The sequence below is a fragment of the Mixophyes fleayi genome, chromosome 4, assembly GCF_038048845.1.
Source record: "Mixophyes fleayi isolate aMixFle1 chromosome 4, aMixFle1.hap1, whole genome shotgun sequence".
NCBI lineage: Eukaryota > Metazoa > Chordata > Amphibia > Anura > Limnodynastidae > Mixophyes > Mixophyes fleayi.
The window spans coordinates 56,625,261-56,646,876 of record NC_134405.1 but is presented as its reverse complement, the minus strand read 5'-3'; the positions used below and the strand labels follow the sequence as shown (position 1 = coordinate 56,646,876).

The 21,616-nt window shown below is 43.2% G+C and overlaps 1 protein-coding gene across 1 annotated transcript in view; it reads left to right on the top strand.

The window, feature by feature from the left end:
- The window catches only part of PIWIL2 (piwi like RNA-mediated gene silencing 2), a 208,612-nt gene that overhangs the window by 77,156 nt on the left and 109,840 nt on the right, over positions 1 to 21,616 (top strand). The window contains exons 6-10 of the mRNA XM_075207127.1: positions 6,629 to 6,739; positions 8,606 to 8,723; positions 8,926 to 9,050; positions 11,690 to 11,770; positions 11,959 to 12,072. Coding sequence (XP_075063228.1) covers positions 6,629 to 6,739; positions 8,606 to 8,723; positions 8,926 to 9,050; positions 11,690 to 11,770; positions 11,959 to 12,072 — 549 coding nt within the window. The remainder of the gene's footprint in view (positions 1 to 6,628; positions 6,740 to 8,605; positions 8,724 to 8,925; positions 9,051 to 11,689; positions 11,771 to 11,958; positions 12,073 to 21,616) is intronic.

Below are 21,616 nucleotides of genomic sequence, written 5' to 3'. Positions count from 1 at the left end.
ACGCTGCATATCTGTTTGAACAAGCTTCTCTACTCAGCAGCGGTATGCATACTTGTTATTGACTATCAGCTGTCATCCTGCATATCCGCTTTGGACAAGCCTCTCTACTCAGCAGCGGTATACATACCCGCTATAGACTATTAGTGGTTACTCTGCATATCTGTTTGGACAAGCACCTTTGCCCTCCAGCTGTACACATACAGCCATAGACTCTTATCATTACTCCACCTACCTGCACCTGGACAAGTCCTCACCTCCTCGCAGTGGTACAACTTGCTATCCGCAGACCACTGATGCTCCCGCTACCTACCTGCACCTAGGAACAAGTCTTCTCATCATAGCAGTGGTACAACTTGCTATCCGCAGACCACTGACTCCTCCGCTACCTACCTGCACCTGGACAAGTCTTCTCATCACAGCAGTGGTACAACTTGCTATCCGCAGACCACTGACTCTCCCGTTACCTTCCTTCACCTGTTCACGTCCGTTCTGCTCTTCCTGGTTGACACCGGCCTCTCCATAATAGTTTCAAGTCGCTGACTTTCCTACCATAATAGCTGCAAGTCGCTGACTCCTATCTGCTGTTATGTTCCTACTATTCACCCTACTACCCAGAGGATCGCTGGGTAAACCCCGCCCCTCTGGTAAGCGTTATCATCTGGTGAATCCTGGGTAGAACTCCTAGTGCCCGTGACAGTTGGCCTATTTGGGAAACTTCTGACTTTTTAGATCAGACATCTTTGGATGCGTTTTCGTTTGCCTCCAATCTCTCTGAACATATAATACTGGCCAAGTGCTCTTTGTGGCTGTGCTCTTGATCAGCTGATACAGACCCTAAAAGTACACTAGAGTGTTTGCTGTTTGGTGTTGTTACTATTTTTTGGTTCATAGCTGGAACATATTCAGGTTATCAGAGGAATTAAGAACTCCACTTTACCTGTCAGCAGTACTAAGCACAACAAGTGGGTGAGGAGCGGCCACCGCCAGCAGGCAGTTTTCTTCTTCTAGGGGAGATTCCCATAGGGAAAGGGAACTGCCATAGGCGGGGCACCCAATCCAGAGACAGTCTCTGCAAGATGGGACAACCCACCACAGCATTCTGGTGCTGACACTTCTGCTGCAGTTTATGAATCAATTGCGGGCCACAACTTCAGTTGCCTGGGTTAAGAGGGGGTAGTAACAAGTGGCTATGTCATAGACTTTGCAAAATTCCCTCACCGCAGATTCTTCACCATGAGTCTGTCCTTCTGCAGACTCAGACGAATGGCGCTGTGGGGATTCCAGATTTATCTGGCCCAAATCTACACACTTTAAACTGGTTGGCCACCCAGGGAAGCCTACCCAGTACCTCCTAAGGTTCCTTAAGTCACTCAAATGCAGTTAGAAAGTATAACAATACATTTATTGTAACCAAAGCAATCACTGGAATATTATATACAGACAGTAAATAAATGCCAGGTAGGTTTACCACATTATATGTCCCTTACCCCACTAGCTTAAGAAGTTATTCACCTGGCTGTCCTGAATTGCAGAATCCAAACCCCATGGATCTGTTTCAGCTGCATATGTAGTCCACTGGTAGAGAATGGCAACTCAACACCAGCCACCTTGCACCTTCCAAGAAATAATCCACAGAATGAACATCCCTCCTCCTTTCGAGTGGTTCCTTATATCCAGGGTCAAATTTCCACAGTGCTTTCCCCTCCCCGGGCAACCACTGGCTCTCTCCCTCTTTAACATTGGTGGGTGCTGGATCAGGGGGTTGGAGGGGGAGTGGAGATGAGCTGTCCTTCCACAGTAGCTCTCCTGCTGTGCCCCTGACAGAATGTCTGGCCCTGTCCTATGGAGGACAATAGATATTAATTGGCCTTCCCCGCCTCCAACTATAGGATAGCAGTCAGCCCCTCACCTTTGTCCTGGAATTTGATCCTTACCCAAAATCCACCTGGCTTCACTTTAAGAACAATGAATAACAGCTTCACTGCAATATCAACAATAAACAATATACAGATTTACAATGAGCTACAATGTCCCCTTATCCACATGTAGTTAGACACTGCATTTGTACTCTGGTGAGCTGGGGAACAGACACAGGGCTATAAAAAGTACATCAGAAAAAGAGATATTCCAGGGCGCTTCAACAAACACAGCAGCAACCAGAGCCAAATACAATAACACAGGTTCGTTAATTAGTGCTAACTATTCTATCAAACAGGGTACAAATGGTGTCTATATGAACATAAACTTTATACAACCTAAATCCAGACAGTTGTTCTTCTTTATCATTCATAATCTTTCGCCATGGTTACACATAATGATTCCACATGCAAAAGAAAACATATCATATGTAGTGAAGTGAATTCAGGTTAAGTCCTAAAAGATACTTTATACAAAGGACAGTTTCATAACTTTGTGGATTTAAAGATAAATAATGAATCTTGTAGCCCCTCATGGTATTGTGCTTACATTAATGAGTAGGTAAAGGTCGACTTCAATATAGATTCATTCTCTTCTTTTTTTTTGTTTTTTTCCGTTTTCCTTTCAGCATGTAACAAAATATAAAGTCCAGTTGTGTCACATCCAGTCCTGTATGTATGATCGTTCCAGGAGAAAAGTGGTCAGGAGGCAGTCCACCAAATGCCTAACAATTACCAACGTGTTTTGATCTTAACATAGATCTTTATCAAGGTTTTGCAACCTTGATAAAGGTTAAGGTGTTATCAAACTGGTTTCCTCACAGGTACTGAGGGAGGCTATCTGGAATCTTCTGACTTTTTGAGTGGTTATTTTGTTCCAACTCAGAAAATAGCTTTGTGGTTTTTCTCCCAACCTCTTTCTGGTCCCAAAACCGGACGGATCGCTTTATCCAATCTTGAATTTCAGAACGGTCAGTGATTGCAGACATGGTAAAAAAGTTCCTTGCATCCCTAGTCATTAAAGATGCCTACCTCCATTTCCCCATATGGGAGGAACATCAGTGGCTACTAAGCTTTGCAGTCCGCGATGCATGTTATCAGTTCTGGGCTTTACCCTTTGGCATAGCTACTGCCTCAAGGGTTTTCACTATGCGTTTGGCCATCATGCCAGGTCTCCTGCCTTTTCACGCCATCATTACAGCAGATTTAGCTGACTTCATTTTCTGACAACACACGGATGGATCCTCAATCTCCCCAAGCTTTCCTTGATTCCAGCACAACGGATGAGGTTTCTTGGCCTCAACATCAACACAGTACATCAGAAGGTGTTTCTCCAGAATGTCAAAGTTATTTTAGTTCTGAACAAGACCAGGATCCTCCTGGACAAACGGGGGGTGTCCTGTCCATTCTCCGTTGCAAGAGAATGCTAGGAATCATGGTGACTGTGTTAGAAGCTGTGCAATTCATTGTCCCTCTTTCCTGTGCAAAGTCCAGATATTCCAAGGCGAGGTACATGGTTTTCATGGAGATTTTGTCTGGTATATCTGTTTCCTTCAGTTCCCATGCTCCAGTGGCTTTTCAAGAAAATAAAATAAGAACAGCTAGGCGCCTTTTTTGTGGCTCTGGAATTAGCCCCACATAATGTGTTATCAGACATCCTAGGGATAGCCGTAAGCCCACCTTGCTGGTAGCCTCTACGTCCAGATCTTCTAGTCCAAGGCTTTCTTCGATGCCACTCTTTAGGTCGTCTGGCTTTGACGGTATGACTACTGAAAACTTGATTCATTGAGTCGGTGGTTTCTAGCATAAGCTTTTGCAGACTATTAATAGGACACAGAAAACTTATATTTTTGTGAATTACTACCATGCATGGAAAGCTTATATTTAGTGGTGTGAAGGTCACAGTTTTCAATCTTTCTGCTTTCTTCTTTCCAACTTGCTATCTTTCCTACACATGGGTTTTGATAAGGGTTTCTGTCTTTCTTTTTTTAAAACTGCAGGTTTTGGCACTCTTGGTTTACTTCCAGCACAAGTTTTGAGTACTGAAGGATGTGTAGACCTTCATACTAGCGGTTGTACATGCTCAGACCACTTTGTACACCCTGCAGAGCCATGTGATCTTAATTTGGTTTTGGTGCTCAGGGCCCTTACTAGCAAGCCCTTTGAGCATTTGGATTCAATTGATATCCGTTATGTTTTTGCTATCTTTTCTGGGTGTCTGAGTTGGTGGGTCTTTGCTGTACCCCCCTTCTTCTTGTTTCATACTGACAGGGGAGTGCTTCACAATAAACCCCTGTTTTGTGCCAAAGACGGTCTTAAATTTTTTCTTAAACCAGGAGATTGTCATTAGATTTTTTCCTAGGTCCTAGACCAGTGTTGGCTAACTTGTGACACTCCAGGTGTTACAAATCCCAGCATGCTTTGCCAATATATAGCAGCTTATTGCTGGAAGTGTATGCTGGGACTTGTATTTTCACAACACCTGGAATGTCACAGGTTAGCCAAATTGTCCTAGACTTCTGATGTGTCTTTGCAGCTTTTGGATGTGGTTGGGGCCCACAGGTGCTATGTGGACTGTACTGCTTCTGTTCGTAAAACTAACTTTACAATCTATGTGAAGTGCAAAAGTGGTGTTTTCTGGCGTCTAAGCAATCTATCCCTTGCTGCATTATAGCCACTATTTATTTGGTATTCATTGGGGCTAGACTGGTGCTGGTTGGCTTGAAGGCCCATTCTACTAGGGCTATGGGTGCTTCCTGGGCGGCACGTCATAGTGCTTCGACTGAGCATGGTCGTCTATCCATGCCTTATCCAATTTCTACAGGTTGCAGGGCTTTGCATCTCGGTATGATATCTTTGGGTGCAATTCTTTACGCCTAGCTGTATCAGAGCAATCCCACCCTTAGGGGCAGGTTAGGAATGTCCCCATGGTCACAGTGTCCCCTAATGGCAGGAAAGAGAAAAGAGGATCTTTTACTCACTGTAAAATCCATTTCTCTGAGTATTGGGGGACACTGTGCACCCTCCTTTTGCTCCGGCTGTTAGGTTGTTGAATGTTTCAGTTCCTGCTGTTTTCTCTTTACGACTTGTTAGGCCCTCTCTTCTGGGCTTTGTTACAAAAAAAATCTGAGCATTGCTCCAGATGGGAGTGGCATAGTAATGGAGGAGCTATTCTCTCAACAATTTGAGATTTAAAGTGCCCTTGCTCCAAGTTCACCTACTATAGCCCATGTTCGCAGTGTCCCCCAATGGACTCAGAGAAATGGATTTTACAGAGAGTAAAATATCCTCTTTTGCTGTTTCCATTGCAAGTTCATGCTTCCATGCTGCTAGATTGAATGCCTGTGCACAACCTGCCTGGGATCACAGCCGAAAGTGTTTTTCTCTTAATGACATTTAGACAATCAGTTAACCCTATCTACGGTACTGTGGACCCTTTGCAGAGACTTATAAATTAAAACTAATAGTTTTAATAACAAGTCTTGGTTAGAAACCACATAGAGTACTGCATGTCTGTAGACAATCATGCCTTTAAGGTTAATTTGACAACGCCAGTGTTTACAAGTTTAATTCGTAAAGCCCTACTATACTTTTGAACTGTTCACATGCCTTATGGAAACTTGTGTTACTTCAACACCCTGGTTGGAGTGACTAGTTTAGGACATCCTTCCAGTGCTGTGTCCCCAATAACATAAGCAAGTCCATTTATTGTATTGTAATTCCATAAAACTCTTTTCTCGTCATGTTCATTGGTGTACACCGATCTGATTTCCACCCTTTGTATATGTTCAGAAAGTCTTTTGGTATTTCCTTTAGTTGAATTTGCCAGGTTTGGAGGTCTGGGGGTTATATATATTTTGTGACTTTGGTACAAAACTGATTTAGTTAGTGTAAAGGGCAATGAGTTTACTTAGTGTCGTACCAGCTTTCTAGCCTCTACTCTACAGTCCAGTGTCCTGCCAAGGAACTTATTGAGAAAAGGATATTAGTCAAGTGTAAAAAGAAATCTATATTTTTCTTGGCTCAGATGCTTTATATCCCTATGTAATCCTAATAAAATTGAAATATATTTGTCTAAAATACCATCAAAAGAGAACCAAAACAGGAATGTGGAACCAAATCATAGGTTAAGGGTGAAGATTGGTTTGTTTAAGAAGGAATGAAGCATCTTTGGAAGGTTGTCATGTTAGAAGGGAGGTAAATCTCCAACTGAAAATATTTAAAAGGTTTGCAAACCTTCATTGTAGAAATGTTGTGTCTGGATTGTTGAGTCCTACACAGTGTTACGGACCAAAGATGCTAACAAACTATAGCCTCCGTTTTTTTGACAATTTAAATGCCTTTATTTATTGAACAGTGCCTTACAAAAGTTCACTGATAATTTAATCCACAAAAATTAGTAAAATGCCGGTCAACAATATCCAAAGGTGTATGAGATGGAACAGTTTCCACACCTTCCTTCTTGTTTTGAATTGCTATAAAACAATAAGCTAGATTCTTGTGATGGAGTTAAAGTGGCTCCACAGATATCTTCCATAGTGCAGGTTTTTTGTGGTATTTTCAATCACTTACTCAATTGTGGATTTGCTGTACGATTTTATCAATTTTATAAATGTTCCTATAAGGAAAGGAATTTTTTAAACTAGCACGAATGTCTGTTTGTGGTCATTTAACCTCCCAATTGATTTTTTTTTTATCATTTATTTTTACAGGGAACCATTAGTTAAACAGGGCTCCAAAGGAAGCTTCACCCCCCTTGGCCTGAATTTTATTAAGATCCACTGCAAGAATGAAGCTGTTTACCAGTATCATGTCACATTCACGTGAGCATCTGTTGTTTCCATGCCTGTGTAATCAACTAATATATTATGTTTAGATAGAGTATAAATAAATAAATATATATATATATATATAATCAGCCACAACATTAAAACCACCTGCCTAATATTGTGTAGGTCCTCCTAGTGCCACCAAAACAGCTCTGCCCCATCGAGGCATGGACTCCACAAGACCGCTAAAGGTGTCCGGTGGTATATGGCACCAAGACATTAGCAGCAGATCCTTTAAGTCCTGTAAATTGCTAGGTGTGGCCTCTATGGCTCAGACCTGTTTATCCGTCACAATAAATTAATAAAGAGCGCTGTGAAATTGCTTGAATCATCAATAACCCATTTCCGTGTTAATAAAAATCATATTGCAAAAGTAAAACAATAAAACATTTAATCAATTAGAAAAGTTGTATTGGACCTTGTTCCGTAAACATTCCAGAGTAAAAAAACCCACAAATTAAAAAACTAAAAGCAGATGAGCGTAATGTATTCAAAAAACCTTCTCACGTAGGTACATATAAAACTACATACATAATAATGTGTATTCCATATTGATTGGATGAATAAATAAGGCTTGAGCTCAAGATGACAATATTAGCATTAGATTTTCATATAGAACATAGGATCCACTATATGTAAACTGGAAGACGGATTGCTTAATATAAATAAAAATATATATCTATTATATTATAAAGTTGAAAAACTCCATCAGATGAAAATTAAAGATCTTAGACCTACAAGTTAAAGCGCGCCCCATTGAATAGTAAGAACTGGAACAATATAGTATTAATGTCAGTGTATTTAGTGATTTTATTGTCACGTTTAATTTTCACGAGACAGAAATCACTCTTATTTCACTGATGTTATTTAATTAGTTTTTAAATAAAATGTAATAAGGTTGTTTTAAATCATAACAGTCAAACAGTTTACCATTAACATGTAACCCATTGGACTGTGTGTGCACTACATTAAAAACTCTATCCCTTTACTCTATCCCATGACCCTGTCCCCCATTCATTGTCCTTCCACTGGACCACTTCTCCATATCGGGAACACACCACAAGACCTGCTGTTTTATTGCCATCATAGTTTGGCCCTTGTCAAAGTCGCTCAGATCCTTACACTTGTCCATTTTTCCTACTTCCTAGATATCAATTTCAAGAATTGACTGTTCTCTTGCTACTTAATATATCCCATCCCTTGACAGGTGCCATTGCAATGAGATAATCAGTGTTATCCACGTCACTTCTCAGTGGTTTTAATGTCGTGGCTGATCGGTGTGTGTGTGTGTGTATGTATATGTGTATATATGTGTGTGTATGTGTATATATATATATATATATATATATATATATATATATATATATATATATATATATATATATAAAAGGATTAAGCAGACAGGGGCGCTTCTATAGTGCATTATCATAGTTTAATGGTTAAAAACACACATAGTTTTAAACATACCAGAAATCTCTCAGATAATAAAACATATAAACAAATCATCACGGTGACATTAGTGATCAATAACCAGCAGTTCTCACATGTACTGCACCCCGGGTCCTCTACGTGTTTCGTTGTCCAACAACTTTGTCAGGTGGAATGTGTGTGTGTGTATATGTATATATATATATATATATATATATATATATATATATATATATATATATATATATAATTAGTAAATACAGCCCCTGTGCATTACTTTATAGCTGATCAGGACATGGGGGGAGGGGACTAGTTTTCAATGGAAGTTACACTTCAAATTACTAAACTGCTTGGATTAGTGTTGAAAATAATCCCCTTTGGTTTTATTGTTTACATTTTCTGTTGCTAATGTTGTCTACCCTTTGTGCACAGGCCTAATGTGGAGTGTCGCAACATGCGCTTTGGAATGATGAAAGACCATCGCTCAGTGACGGGACAAGTGACAGCATTTGATGGCTCCATTCTATACCTCCCTATCAAGCTTCCACAGGTAGCAGGAATGTGTTCAGTAAATTGTCAGCTGCTGCAGCTCTCTGCTCTCCCTATACATAAAGTTACTGTAAAATATATGAAACATTAACTTCAATATTAATAAAGTTCCAATTAAAACTCTAAGAGCATAATGTGAGATAATAATAATACCCAAAGTTCAACACAAAAATACTATACTATTTTAGTACTTTTGTCTGTAGACTGTGGATCTAGAGAGTGAGCGCAAGACCGATGGACAGAAAATAAGTATCACCATACAAATGACCAAGATACTGGAACCCAGTTCAGACCTTTGCATTCCATTCTATAATGTGGTTATCAGACGGTAAGGATTTATATTTTCATGTGCTCATTTGGGGTAGCTGGAGTCATTTGTATACTTGTTTTATAATAATGATTGCCTTCTTGCTCACCTTCTGCTTCTGATGTATGGTAAGCTCTAAAGTCCTATTGTATTTGCCTAATTTCATATGGAATGAATGCTGGTATTAGAATAAAACAATTAGCTGAGCGCTCATTGACTAGGGTATTCTTTCTATTAATATAGGATAATGCCCATGCGACCATGAATTATAAGTGACACAATTTAATGACATAAAACAAGATACAAAAATTGTCAGAGTTCCCTAAAAGGGGTAAAAACACAATCAAAAGCACACATTAACAGCAACCGTTAGGTCTAGACTGAGGATATGTGGAATTACATGAAGGACATTAAAAGGGATAAAAACAATACATTTCAAAGATAAACAATATGTTGTGTCCGTTAAAAAAGAGAGAGAGCCTCCAGAAAGTCTCATAGATGAGACTAATTAAGTCATACCAATAATCAGTCCAAAATGGGTTAATAAAAACTATGCAGACCGGACCCGTTATTTTCCAAGTGCAGGACAAGGGTCTAGAGTATGTCCTCCTCAATAAGTGTCCAAAGGGTATATAATGTAAAAATAAAACGATGATCCGTATTGTGGAATCAGAGAAAGTATACTTGCTGTTATAGTCTCTTTGAGGTCTAGCCGCGCGGCGGGGAGGATAATCAACCTCCTTGTGGTGTATATTGCAGGGGTGCAGACTAAACGTCTGTTTGGAATGCCAAGGTAGGTGTCGCTAGTGCTGACGTCGAAAAGGGGCGTGTCCCAACGCGTTTCGTCCTGTCCGGACTTTCTCAAGGGTTTGGTGTATGATTGTGATGAGCTCTTTCCTTCTTTCCATCAGGACTTATACTTTACACTCCTCTCTGTCATTATTGGCAGGTGACACTTCTACTCTTAATTGCACATTTTAGAACTGTCCCGTAAAGGCACTCCATGCCAACTTTGGGGGCTTACAGGTCCGGGTAGATATGTATATGCTAGTTACTCTGTCCTCTGTAATTATAGAAGAAGTGCAGAGTCAGGTTGGAGCAGATGTAGCTTATGGCTGGATCTCTTCAGATGTTGTTCAACTGTATTTTCTAAACACTTTGTGATAAAACATTTGCACAGTCACAGTGCAGAAAACACAAAACAATTTGTGTTTTCTGCACTGTGACTGTGCAAATGTTTTATCACAAAGTGTTTAGAAAATACAGTTGAACAACATCTGAAGAGATCCAGCCATAAGCTACATCTGCTCCAACCTGACTCTGCACTTCTTCTATAATTACAGAGGACAGAGTAACTAGCATATACATATCTACCCGGACCTGTAAGCCCCCAAAGTTGGCATGGAGTGCCTTTACGGGACAGTTCTAAAATGTGCAATTAAGAGTAGAAGTGTCACCTGCCAATAATGACAGAGAGGAGTGTAAAGTATAAGTCCTGATGGAAAGAAGGAAAGAGCTCATCACAATCATACACCAAACCCTTGAGAAAGTCCGGACAGGACGAAACGCGTTGGGACACGCCCCTTTTCGACGTCAGCACTAGCGACACCTACCTTGGCATTCCAAACAGACGTTTAGTCTGCACCCCTGCAATATACACCACGAGGAGGTTGATTATCCTCCCCGCCGCGCGGCTAGACCTCAAAGAGACTATAACAGCAAGTATACTTTCTCTGATTCCACAATACGGATCATCGTTTTATTTTTACATTGTATACCCTTTGGACACTTATTGAGGAGGACATACTCTAGACCCTTGTCCTGCACTTGGAAAATAACGGGTCCGGTCTGCATAGTTTTTATTAACCCATTTTGGACTGATTATTGGTATGACTTAATTAGTCTCATCTATGAGACTTTCTGGAGGCTCTCTCTCTTTTTTAACGGACACAACATATTGTTTATCTTTGAAATGTATTGTTTTTATCCCTTTTAATGTCCTTCATGTAATTCCACATATCCTCAGTCTAGACCTAACGGTTGCTGTTAATGTGTGCTTTTGATTGTGTTTTTACCCCTTTTAGGGAATTCTGACAATTTTTGTATCTTGTTTTATGTCATTAAATTGTGTCACTTATAATTCATGGTCGCATGGGCATTATCCTATATTAATAGATAGAATACCCTAGTCAATGAGCGCTCAGCTAATTGTTTTATTTTAGTACTGTTTCTGGAGGGAGGGATACCCTCAGCTGGTGCAGCTCTTGTCTAAACATTATAGAGAGCGCGATCCTTCCTAGTTATAATGCTGGTATTAGGGTTTATCCTTCAGAAGACCATTTTCTGTTAGTGTTTGTAAAGCTGTATGGAGGCTTCCCTTACAAGACATCAATTTCCTTTAGAACCCACATGCCTTACTTATAGACACACATAGGCTAAATGACACAAAGTGGTGAGGGCTCTAGAAGATCAGATGTGAATAATGTGCTCATGTACTGTACAATACACACAAGTTTTTTGTAGAAAGCCATTGCATTTGTGGGTGGTGCCAAAGCCAGTTTGCTGTTGAAATATGTACACGCCATTCCCAGCTTCCCTTCTGCATGATTGTTAATATGGCTGTGGCTTTCTTGTAGGTAATAATTTGCTTTCCTTTCTAGAGTGATGAAAATTCTTGATATGAAACTGGTTGGAAGAAATTTTTATGACCCCACAAGTGCCACAGTGCTGCAGCAATACAGGTGAGCTGGTGCTAGGTTGAAAACCCTGTATTATTGTCTGGCCACTAGTGACACTGACAGAATGATATGATATGCGGGAGTTACACTGCTATGAGTAAGAATCTGTGACAATTACGGTTCTATTTTTCGTTTTATCTCCATATTATTATTGTGTTTTGTTTTTTCCCTAACATAATGTGTTTTTTCAGACTGCAGGTGTGGCCAGGATTTGCAGCCAGTATACACAGGACAGACGGCGGTCTATTTCTCATAGCAGACATCACTCATAAAATTATCCGTAATGATTCTGTGTTGGACATCATGTAAGTTCGTGTCTTTGTGTGATGTCCTTTTGAGGAAGATTTTTGTTATTTTTTTATTAATGTTATTTATATAAGGCCAGCATACCCCACAGTGCTTTACAATTGGTAATGAACATAGTAATAAAACAAGACTGAGTAATAAGAGGATATAAATGTAAGTTTCGCATAAACTGTGTGGATGGGTGGTAATCAGGTATAATAACATTTGGAGATTAAGAAGATTTTTGAGGAATTTGATAAACTTGCTGAAAGAGTTGAGTATTTAGGGAAAAGTTTTGTTGTACAAGGAAGTGAAATACAAAGAGTTGGTTTTAATCTGAAAAACATGTAAAACATGTATTTTCAGGTTATCACAGCCGTCGGCTAAATCCACTGTTGTTTTGATATTATAAACATAACTGCAATTTTTCCGTGGTAGTATGTAGAAAATATTATATGAAATGATATTACTTTAATTTTAGAATATTATTGTGAAATTTAGCACTAGGCTTTTGCAACATTTTCTGTCACTAGCATTCCAGAAACCTAAGGGTTTGCCTTAGATAGAGAACTAGGCATGTCAATATTATTATATGATGTATGATAAATCAATTGTCTACTATTAGTATATGTGTTTGTGGTAATCCCTTGCTGATCTTATGATTGCTTCACCTCAAATCTAATTCGCTGCAATAGGCGTACTCCATTGTTCATTCGCTCTCCTATTTTGTTCTGCTGGGAGTCAGTAACCTTCAGGGTTTATCCCCTGTATTTATTGTAGTTTTTTTTGTCAGGTTAGATTTTTAAATTTGTTTATGGGTGCACTTACTTCAGAAGGGGGTGCCCACACCCCTTCTCTTTCGTGCCTTTGGGGGACACTGACAAAATATTTAGTAGGTGGACTTGGAGCAAGGGCATTTTAAATCTCAAAGTGTTAAGAGGAGAGCCCCCCCTACTATGCCCCTTCCTAAGGTTTTTGTAAGTGCCCTTTGGAGTAGGGTGTTCTTTTAGGGTTGTTGACCTGGGTTTTGATTTATCTCTTTCCAACGTAAGTTGACAGTTATGAAGGATTTGCTGACTTTCCTACAGGGGATTCTACATGCTCACCCCCCTTTGTGAATCCTGTAGAGCCTTGGGATCGTAATTTGGTGCTCCGGGCTCTTACTAAGGAGCCTTTTGAGCCATTGGAGTCAGGTGATCTCCGTTACGGCACATGGAAGGAGGTGTTCTTGCTCGCTATCACTTATGCTTGTTGGGTGTGTGAATTGGGGTTGCTGTGCTGTGCCCCTGCCTTTTTTATTTCATTTCTACAGGGCAATGCTTCACATTAAACCCTCTTTCTCTTTCATCCAGTCTGGGGGACACTGCTTACCATGGGTTGTGGAGGGAGCTTGGGGAGTTGGCACCTAACTAGTTAACTTTTAGTACTGCAGACCCCTCCCCTCTACAATCCCCCTGCCTCTTCCTCTTCCTGTCAGTTTTTTTTAGGTGCCCATGGAGTTGGGCAGTGTTTTAGTACTGTAGGTAATTTTAAACTTTTATTTTATTCTTTTAACTTTTTTTTGTTACAGGTGGCAGAGCTGGAGTGTGTTCTAATATAGATAACACACTCACAGCAGGGCAGCGCAGGCACTACCCTGTCAGATGAGAGCCAGCGGCTCTCACTGACAGGGACAGGAGGAGATTGAAGATATTGGTGCCTGAATTAGGAGTGACAAGCGGTCTCACGGACCGCTGTCACTCCTGGAGCCTCCCCGATAACCGGCGCTGCCACTGCAGGCATAGAGCGCCGGTTATCGGATACTGCATTGAAGGTGGCCATCTTGGATTCGGAGGAGAGGAGAAGGGGGCTATACCAGGATCCCCCCTCATACATAGGAGAGGGCATCTGGTATTATCCGCTGTGGAGACCTCCCCTGGAGTTCTCCACTACTCTGCCACATAATACTTTTAATTTTTTTATTCAGACACAGAATCGCTGCAGAGGCAGCATTACTGAAGGGGGGGAGCTAACACATAGAGCTCCCCCTCCTTCCAGAGAGAGAGATGGTTTATCCCAGTCTTCTGGCGTCAAGGAGAAGCCCGGGAAGAGAGAACACATCTGAGGGAGCAGGCACCAGGATACTGCTGTTGGACTTCTCCCCTGTTTGGCCTATGGGCTAAGTATCTAATTTATTTAAACACATATTCTGTATTGCTGTGTACAAGTGGGCTAGTAGGAGTTATATTATAGTTCTCCTACTTGCTTAAGTATTATTTCGTGTTTAAAATTTTACAAGTACAACTTTTATATCTAGATTAGTTGATTACTTGTAGTTTACACTTTTCTCTCCACACATTTATATCTCTCTCTCTACTCAGCTAAATTTAACAATTTAAGTCTGTGTGTTTGGTGTGCCTTCCTTTATTAAGAAATGTCAGATAAGGGAAAGGGCCCTATTTCAAAATATTTTACATGTTCTAAATGTAATGTAAAATTACCCTGTGGGCAGAAAGACCCGTTGGTGCTCTGCTCTGTCTGCGAGGCAGGGGTCCCCCCTGCGCAAGCCCAGCATATTTCAGCCCCACTGACGGAGGAACCGGCCTGGGTGACCTCCCTGTCACAGTCGGTTTCCTCTTTAGCACAGATGGTTTTTCAATCCAATCAATTACTATCTACTGTGGCTACTTCGGTGGCTAATAATACTAGTACTCAGTTGGGCCTCCCTGTTACCACAGGTTCTATTGGAACGTCTATACCAGGACCTTCCTCTTCTCATACAGACCAAGCCCCTGTTTCCACAGAACCGGCATGGTCTGCAGCATTTATAAAGGGTTTGGATAAACTAAACCAGTTACTTGAATCCCCAAACATTCCGCCTGCTAAAAGAAGGAGGCCTAGATCTGATAATACCCTTATGGTCCTTTCAGACTCTGATGAGTTTTCAGAGGAAGAGGGGGAAATAAATTCTGATCCTGACCAGGTTCAACCTTTGGAACAGGAAGAAAGCTCTAAAAGCCAATTTATTAATGATTTGGTTTTAGCTGTGAGACAAGCGTTGGACCTCCCAGAACCGGAGGATACTACTCCTAGAGACAGAAGTCTATTTAAGAAGGCCAAAAGAAAGGCTATCCGTTTTCCCCCTTCCGTAGAGCTTAAGGATATTGCAGAAGGAGCCTGGAAACAGTCTGATAAGAGGTTCTCTGTTCCCAAAAGGTTCTCTTCCCTGTATCCATTGCAGGAGGAAGATGTGGTTCGCTGGGAGAGTATTCCAAAAGTGGATATTCCAGTAGCCCGATTGGCCAAGCACACTTTACTTCCAGCTCCAGGTTCTGCATCTCTGCAGGATGTCAATGACCGCAGAGTGGAATCCCAGCTAAAATCTATATTTGCGGCTGCGGGTTCTTCCTTTAGGCCCACATTTGCTTCAACTTAGATGGCTAGAGCCATGGAAGCATGAGCAGACCAGCTGGCAGAGGCCTTGCAGGACTCTGATTTACTTCCCCTGGCTTTGCATTTGAAGGAGGCATTGGGGTACCTTTATGAGGCGGCCCAGAACTCAGCGACTGTATCCTCTTCTATTCAGGCTGCATCTATTTCAGCAAGAAGAACGTTATGGCTGAAATACTGGGAAGGAGATGCGGAATCAAAAAAGTCTGTGGAAACCATTCCTTTTTCAGCAGCAGGTTTGTTCGGCCCGGAATTGGATACCCTGATCTCACAGGCAACGGGGGGCAAAAGCACTTCCTTGCCAGTATTCCTTAGCAGGAGCCGAAACCCTTGGGTCAGCTCCTTTCGTCAGCCCTTTCGGGGGACCTCCTTACCTAGAGGACAGTCCTTTAGAGGCAGACAGCCAAATTCTCGAGGCTCCTCTGCCAGGGGGAGATCCTCGTTTGCAGCTAGACGCCAGGCCTCCAAGACCTAGGAGAAGCCTGCTTCCTGACGACCACTCTGTTCCGGAGGGGGCACCAGTGGGGGAACGTCTGTCTTTGTTTCAGGAACAGTGGGCAGCGTCCTCCCAAGATCCTTGGATTCGGGGTATTATATCAGAGGGGTACAGGATAGACCTGCTGGGCCCGGTCCCACATCCTTTCTTCCTAACTCCGCTACCCCGAGATCCATCAAGAAGGCAGGCAATACAGGATTGTGTCGCCTCTCTTCTTTCTCAAAGAGTTATCTGCAGGGTCCCAGATTACCAGAAAGGACAGGGGTTTTATTGAAAACTGTTTCTGGTCAAGAAGCCGGACGGCTCCTTTCGTCCCATCCTAAACTTAAAGGGTCTCAATGTGCACTTAAGGGTGGACGAATTTCGGATGGAATCCCTAAGGTCGGTGATAAACGGCTTAGAGAAGGATCAGTTTATGGCATCTATAGACAGAAAAGACGCATACCTCCACATTCCCATTTGGATCCACCATCAGTCTCTCCTAAGATTCTCGGTGGGATCCTTCCACTATCAGTTTCGGGCCCTCCCCTTCGGCCTCTCAACAGCACCAAGGGTTTTCACGAAGATCATGTCAGTTATGGCAGCATGTCTTCACCTTCAGGGAGTTCAGGTCTTGCCTTATTTGGACGACCTGCCCATCAAATCCTCCACAGAGAATTGCTTACGTCATCACTTATCCCTCACCTTGGCGGTTCTCGAGGGCCATGGATGGCTAATAAATTTAAGGAAATCCCAGATGATTCCGTGTCAACGCATGGTTTTCCTAGGGCTTATTATGGACACCAGCCAGCAAAGGGTGTTCCTACCTGTCGAGAAGATCAGTTCAATTCAGAGTATAACAACTCAGGTCTTGTCTTCTCCTAATCCCTCAATGCACTTGTGCATGCGGCTGCTGGGAAAGATGGTGGCCTCCTTCGAGACCGTCCCCTTCGGTCGAGCCCATTCTCGTTGTTTTCAGTGGGATCTATTGACGAAATAGTCATGATCCCACCTACTTTTGGATCTCCAGAGGATCTCTCTATCTCCAAGGGCGAGAGAATCGCTTCAGTGGTGGCTGATTCAGGATCACATGACAGTGGGCAGGTACTTCGCTCCATGGCCATGGATCATAGCCACGACGGACGCCAGCCTGAAAGGTTGGGGGGCGGTAATTCTGCACCTTCGGCTCCAGGGACTTTGGTCGGTTCAGGAATCAGTCCTATCAATAAACGTGCTGGAGTTGAAGGCTATTCTTTAGGCCCTCAGGGGGGCCCAGTCCCTCCTTAAGGGCCACCCTGTCAGAGTTCAGTCCGACAATGCCACGGCCGTGGCATATGTCAGCAGGCAAGGAGGAACCAGGAGTGCAGCGACAATAAATATTGCAGCTCAAATTTTGGTTTGGGCAGAACAATTTGTTCCAGCAATATCGGCAGTTTTCATTCCAGGAATAAAGAATTGGGAGGCCGACTACCTAAGTCGACACCAGATGATGCCGGGGGAGTGGTCACTCCATCCGGAAGTTTTCCAGTCTCTGGTTCAGAGGTGGGGTCTTCCGGACATAGATCTCATGGCCTCCAGACACAACAGAAAGGTTCACAGGTTTTGTGCTAGGGCAAGAGACCCCTTAGCAGTGGCAGTGGACGTAATGACGATGTCATGGGAGTTCAGGTTTGGATACCTGTTTCCTCCGATTCCCATGCTTCCTCGCGTACTCAGACGAGTAAGGCAGGGCGGTCTGCCAGTATTTCTAATAGCTCCCTCATGGCCGCGCCGAGTCTGGTACGCGGACATAATCTCTATGGCGGAAGGACAAGGTTTTCATCTTCCGTCTCGAGACGACCTTCTTCTGCAAGGTCCCTTCCGTCACCAGAATTTAGAATAAACCTCAGCTCAGTTTAATGGCATGGCTGTTGAAGCCAGCCTCTGGAGGGCTAGAGGTTTTTCCTCCAGCGTAGTGAATACTATGATGCGAGCCAGTAGGCCAGTTTCAGCTCGCATCTATCACCGGATTTGGAGAGCCTACATCAGCGCGAAAATAAGACATGTCACTCGTCCTCTTTTCGCCTCCCTATCTTGTTGGCTTTCCTTCAGGATGGCCTGGAAGCAGGGCTTCGGTTAGGTTCTTTAAAATTTCAGGTTTCGACTCTGTCAGTATTTTTTCACCTGAAATTAGCGGATTTACCAGATATTAGGACTTCCTCCAGGGAGTCTTGCATATTCAGCCTCCCTATGTTCCGCCCACAGCACCATGGGATCTCAACCTGGTACTGGATATGCTTGAGGGGCCTCCTTTTGAGCCATTACTTGTGGCAGATTTGAAGTGGTTGACCTGGAAGGTCCTCTTCCTTTTGGCTATTGCATCTGCACGTAAGGTTTCGGAATTAGGAGCTCTGTCTTGTCGGGAACCATATCTGGTTTTCCACGAGGACAGAGCGGTGTTAAGAACCCTCCCTTCCTTCGTTCCAAAAGTAGTTTCGGCTTTCCATCTGAACCAGGAAATTGTAGTTCCGGTCTTCTCATCTACTTCCCATTCGGATCAACAGTCTATGGAAAAGTTAGATGTGGTTAGGACTCTCCGCATTTATGTCAAGAGAACTTCTCAGATTAGACGTACTGATTCTCTGTTTGTTCTTTATGATGCTAGTCTCAAGACAGTCCATTGCAAGATGGATTACGGCAACCATTAAGCAAGCTTACATAAAGGCTAACCGTCCTGTGCCGGAGAGACTTACGGCCCATTCCACCAGATCGGTAGGGGCGTCGTGGGCAGCGAGAAATGGGGCTTCTGCAGACCAGCTTTGCAGGGCAGCCACCTGGTCCTCTGTCCACACCTTTACAAAATTTTACCAGTTTAATGTATTTGCATCTGCGGATGCAAATTTCGCTCGTAATGCTTTACGATCGGGATTTTCAGAGTAGTCCCACCCTTAGGGGGTTGCTTTAGAACGTCCCCATGGTAAGCAGTGTCCCCCAGACTGGATGAAAGAGAAAAGAGGATTTATGTACTTACGTTAAATCCGTTTCTCTGATTCTGTCTGGGGGACACTGCGATCCCTCCCTTCTTCTTTTCTTCTGTGTGCTTTTAGTTGATTGGCCTTTTCTCCTTGGGGCTTTTTAATTAGCTGACAGGAAGAGGAAGAGGCAGGGGGATTGTAGAGGGGAGGGGTCTGTCGGCAGTACTAAAAGTTAACTAGTTAGGTACCAACTCCCCAAGCTCCCTCCACAACCCATGGTAAGCAGTGTTCCCCAGACGGAATCAGAGAAACGGATTTAACGTAAGTACATAAATCCTCTTTTCGCCCACATCCATTGGGGGACACCAGGAAAATTGGGGTATAGAGTAGGGGACCCAGGCATGCGGGCACTTTGAGAACGTTAACATATGATCCTATCTGCTCCCCCTCTATATACCTCTCCTGTTAGGCCTCAGTTTAGTTTAGTGCCCCAGCGTGGCAGGACTTGTTCTCCTTTGGGGCTGCCGGGCAGCCCTTATTATTATGGGAAGAAATAAACCCAGCGCTGTCTTTCTGTAGGTAGCTAAACATGCAAGTGGAGAGAACAGTGGTGCTGCCTTTGGGGGGAATGGTATCCCTACCATCAGTATTAAAGGATGTATACAATGTTCCCTCTTCCTGCACGTCCTCCCTCGTGGTCTTTCAGTCCTTGTGTGTAGACACCAGAATATTAGCAATTTTGAAGCTATAGCACTTCCCTTCTCTGTCCTTTCCATATGTAAGGAACCAGGTCTGTGGGGTTGGTTTTCTGAGTGGATAGTCCCTCAAATTGTTTTATTTTTTCTGATTGTGTGCTGCTTCTGTCTTTTCTTTTGTTATGTTTTTCCTGTTGTGTTTATCATGTCAGATAAGGGGAGATCCTTGAGGGCTAAGGCTGGGGTGACTTCTATGACGAAGTTTACCTTGCAACATTAAATTGCCTTCTGGTCAGGTTGGAGCAGGCGCTTTGTGCGCAGCCTGGCAGTCTGTTGATTGGGTGCTGTGTCCTCCTGGGGATTCTGGTTCCGACTCAGCGGATCCTGCCTGGGCTAGATCACTAGCCAACTCTGGCTGAGATTGTCTATTTGGTTTGTTCCCAATCAGGGGGGCGTTTATTCCCAGGTTTCCCCTGCTTCTGCGGGGAGTCTGTTGGACTCCATTTCTGTTTCGATAGGCAAGTGGGGACTGTGTATGCAGTCTCAGAAGAACCTGGCTTGGGTCAGAGGTCTAGCGACTTCAGTACAAGGTTTGGTTTCCTTCGCTTTAGAGAGGATTTTGGAATCCACTATGCCATCTTCCTCACGTAAGTGAAGGCAGGTGGTGGCACCCCAGTCGGGAACTGAGCCACATTCTGATTATTCTTTCCAGGAGGAGGACAAAGTGGTTGTTGAGTCAGATCTGAAGGACTTCTAATTTAGGGAGGAGGTTCCTTCTGACTGTCAGGGGGTGGAGTAATTGATATGGGCTCTGCACCAGGTGTTAGATGTCCCGGAAGCGACAGTCCCTGAGACTGTGGAGTCCATGATTGTGCGGCTGTCGAAATTTACTTTTCTTTTCCCTCTTCCTCCCAGTTGGGGGATTTTTTGTGTGAGGCCTGGTTGTAACTGAATCAAAAGTTCCAGGTCTTTTGTCGACTGCAGTTCTGTTATCCTTTTCCCCCTGAGGTTATTGCTAAATGGGAAGCGCCTCCAAGTGTGGACGCTCCTGTTGCACGGTTGGCTAAGGTAAGTTCAATCTATATTGCCAATGCGGCCACACTTAAATACTGTGCGGACAATTAGGTTTAGGGTGTTCTAAAGTCCATTTTCTCTTTAAGGCCTGCCTTGGCGACTGCTTGGGTTAGCAAGGCTGTGGAACACTGTTCTGAACAGCTTTCAGAGGGTTTGTTGGTCGTCACACTGAGTTCTGAATTGCTTCCTTTGGTGAAACAGATTCATAGGGCTACTGGCTATTTGGGGGAGGTGGCCCTGGGGAAGGGAGTGACAGGGGCGCGAGTCTCTGCTTGTGCGGTCTCTGCTTGTGCGGTCTCAGATTGTCGGACTCTCTGGCTTTAGGTGGGACTTAAACTTGCCATTTCCCTTTTGAACCTTTGGACACGGTGGACTTGAAATTCTTTATGTGGTATACTGTCTTCCTTTTGGCCATTTCTATAGCTAGAAGAGTTTCGGAGCTAGCAGTTTTGTCCTGCAAGTCTCCTCTTTACGTTTTTCATGAGGATAAGGCAGTTCTTCGGATAAAACCCTCCTTCCTTCCTGAAGCGGTGTCCTGGTTCCACTTAATCAGGATATTGTCATTCCTGCCCTGACCAGATGTCAGTCTTTGGAGGATGAGGCTTCTCTGATTTTTGGATGTGTTAAGACCTGAGATGTGTGCAAGACTGAGGATCTTTTGGTCCTCTATGATGTGCACAGAAAGGGCTGGCCAGCCCCTAAGGTGACTATTGTTCGATGGATTATGGCTGTAGTTTGTCTGGTTTATGGTGGGGCAGGGCAGCTTGTTCCGGAGAATCTTCTAGTATACTCCACAATGTGGGTGAGAGCTTCCTGGGTGGCACAGCAGGGTGCCTCAACTGAACAACTTGGTTGTGCGTCCACCTAGTCCTCTCTTCACACTTTTAACCAGTTCTACAGGTTCCATTCAGGGATTGCAGTTTTAGGAGAAAGGTGC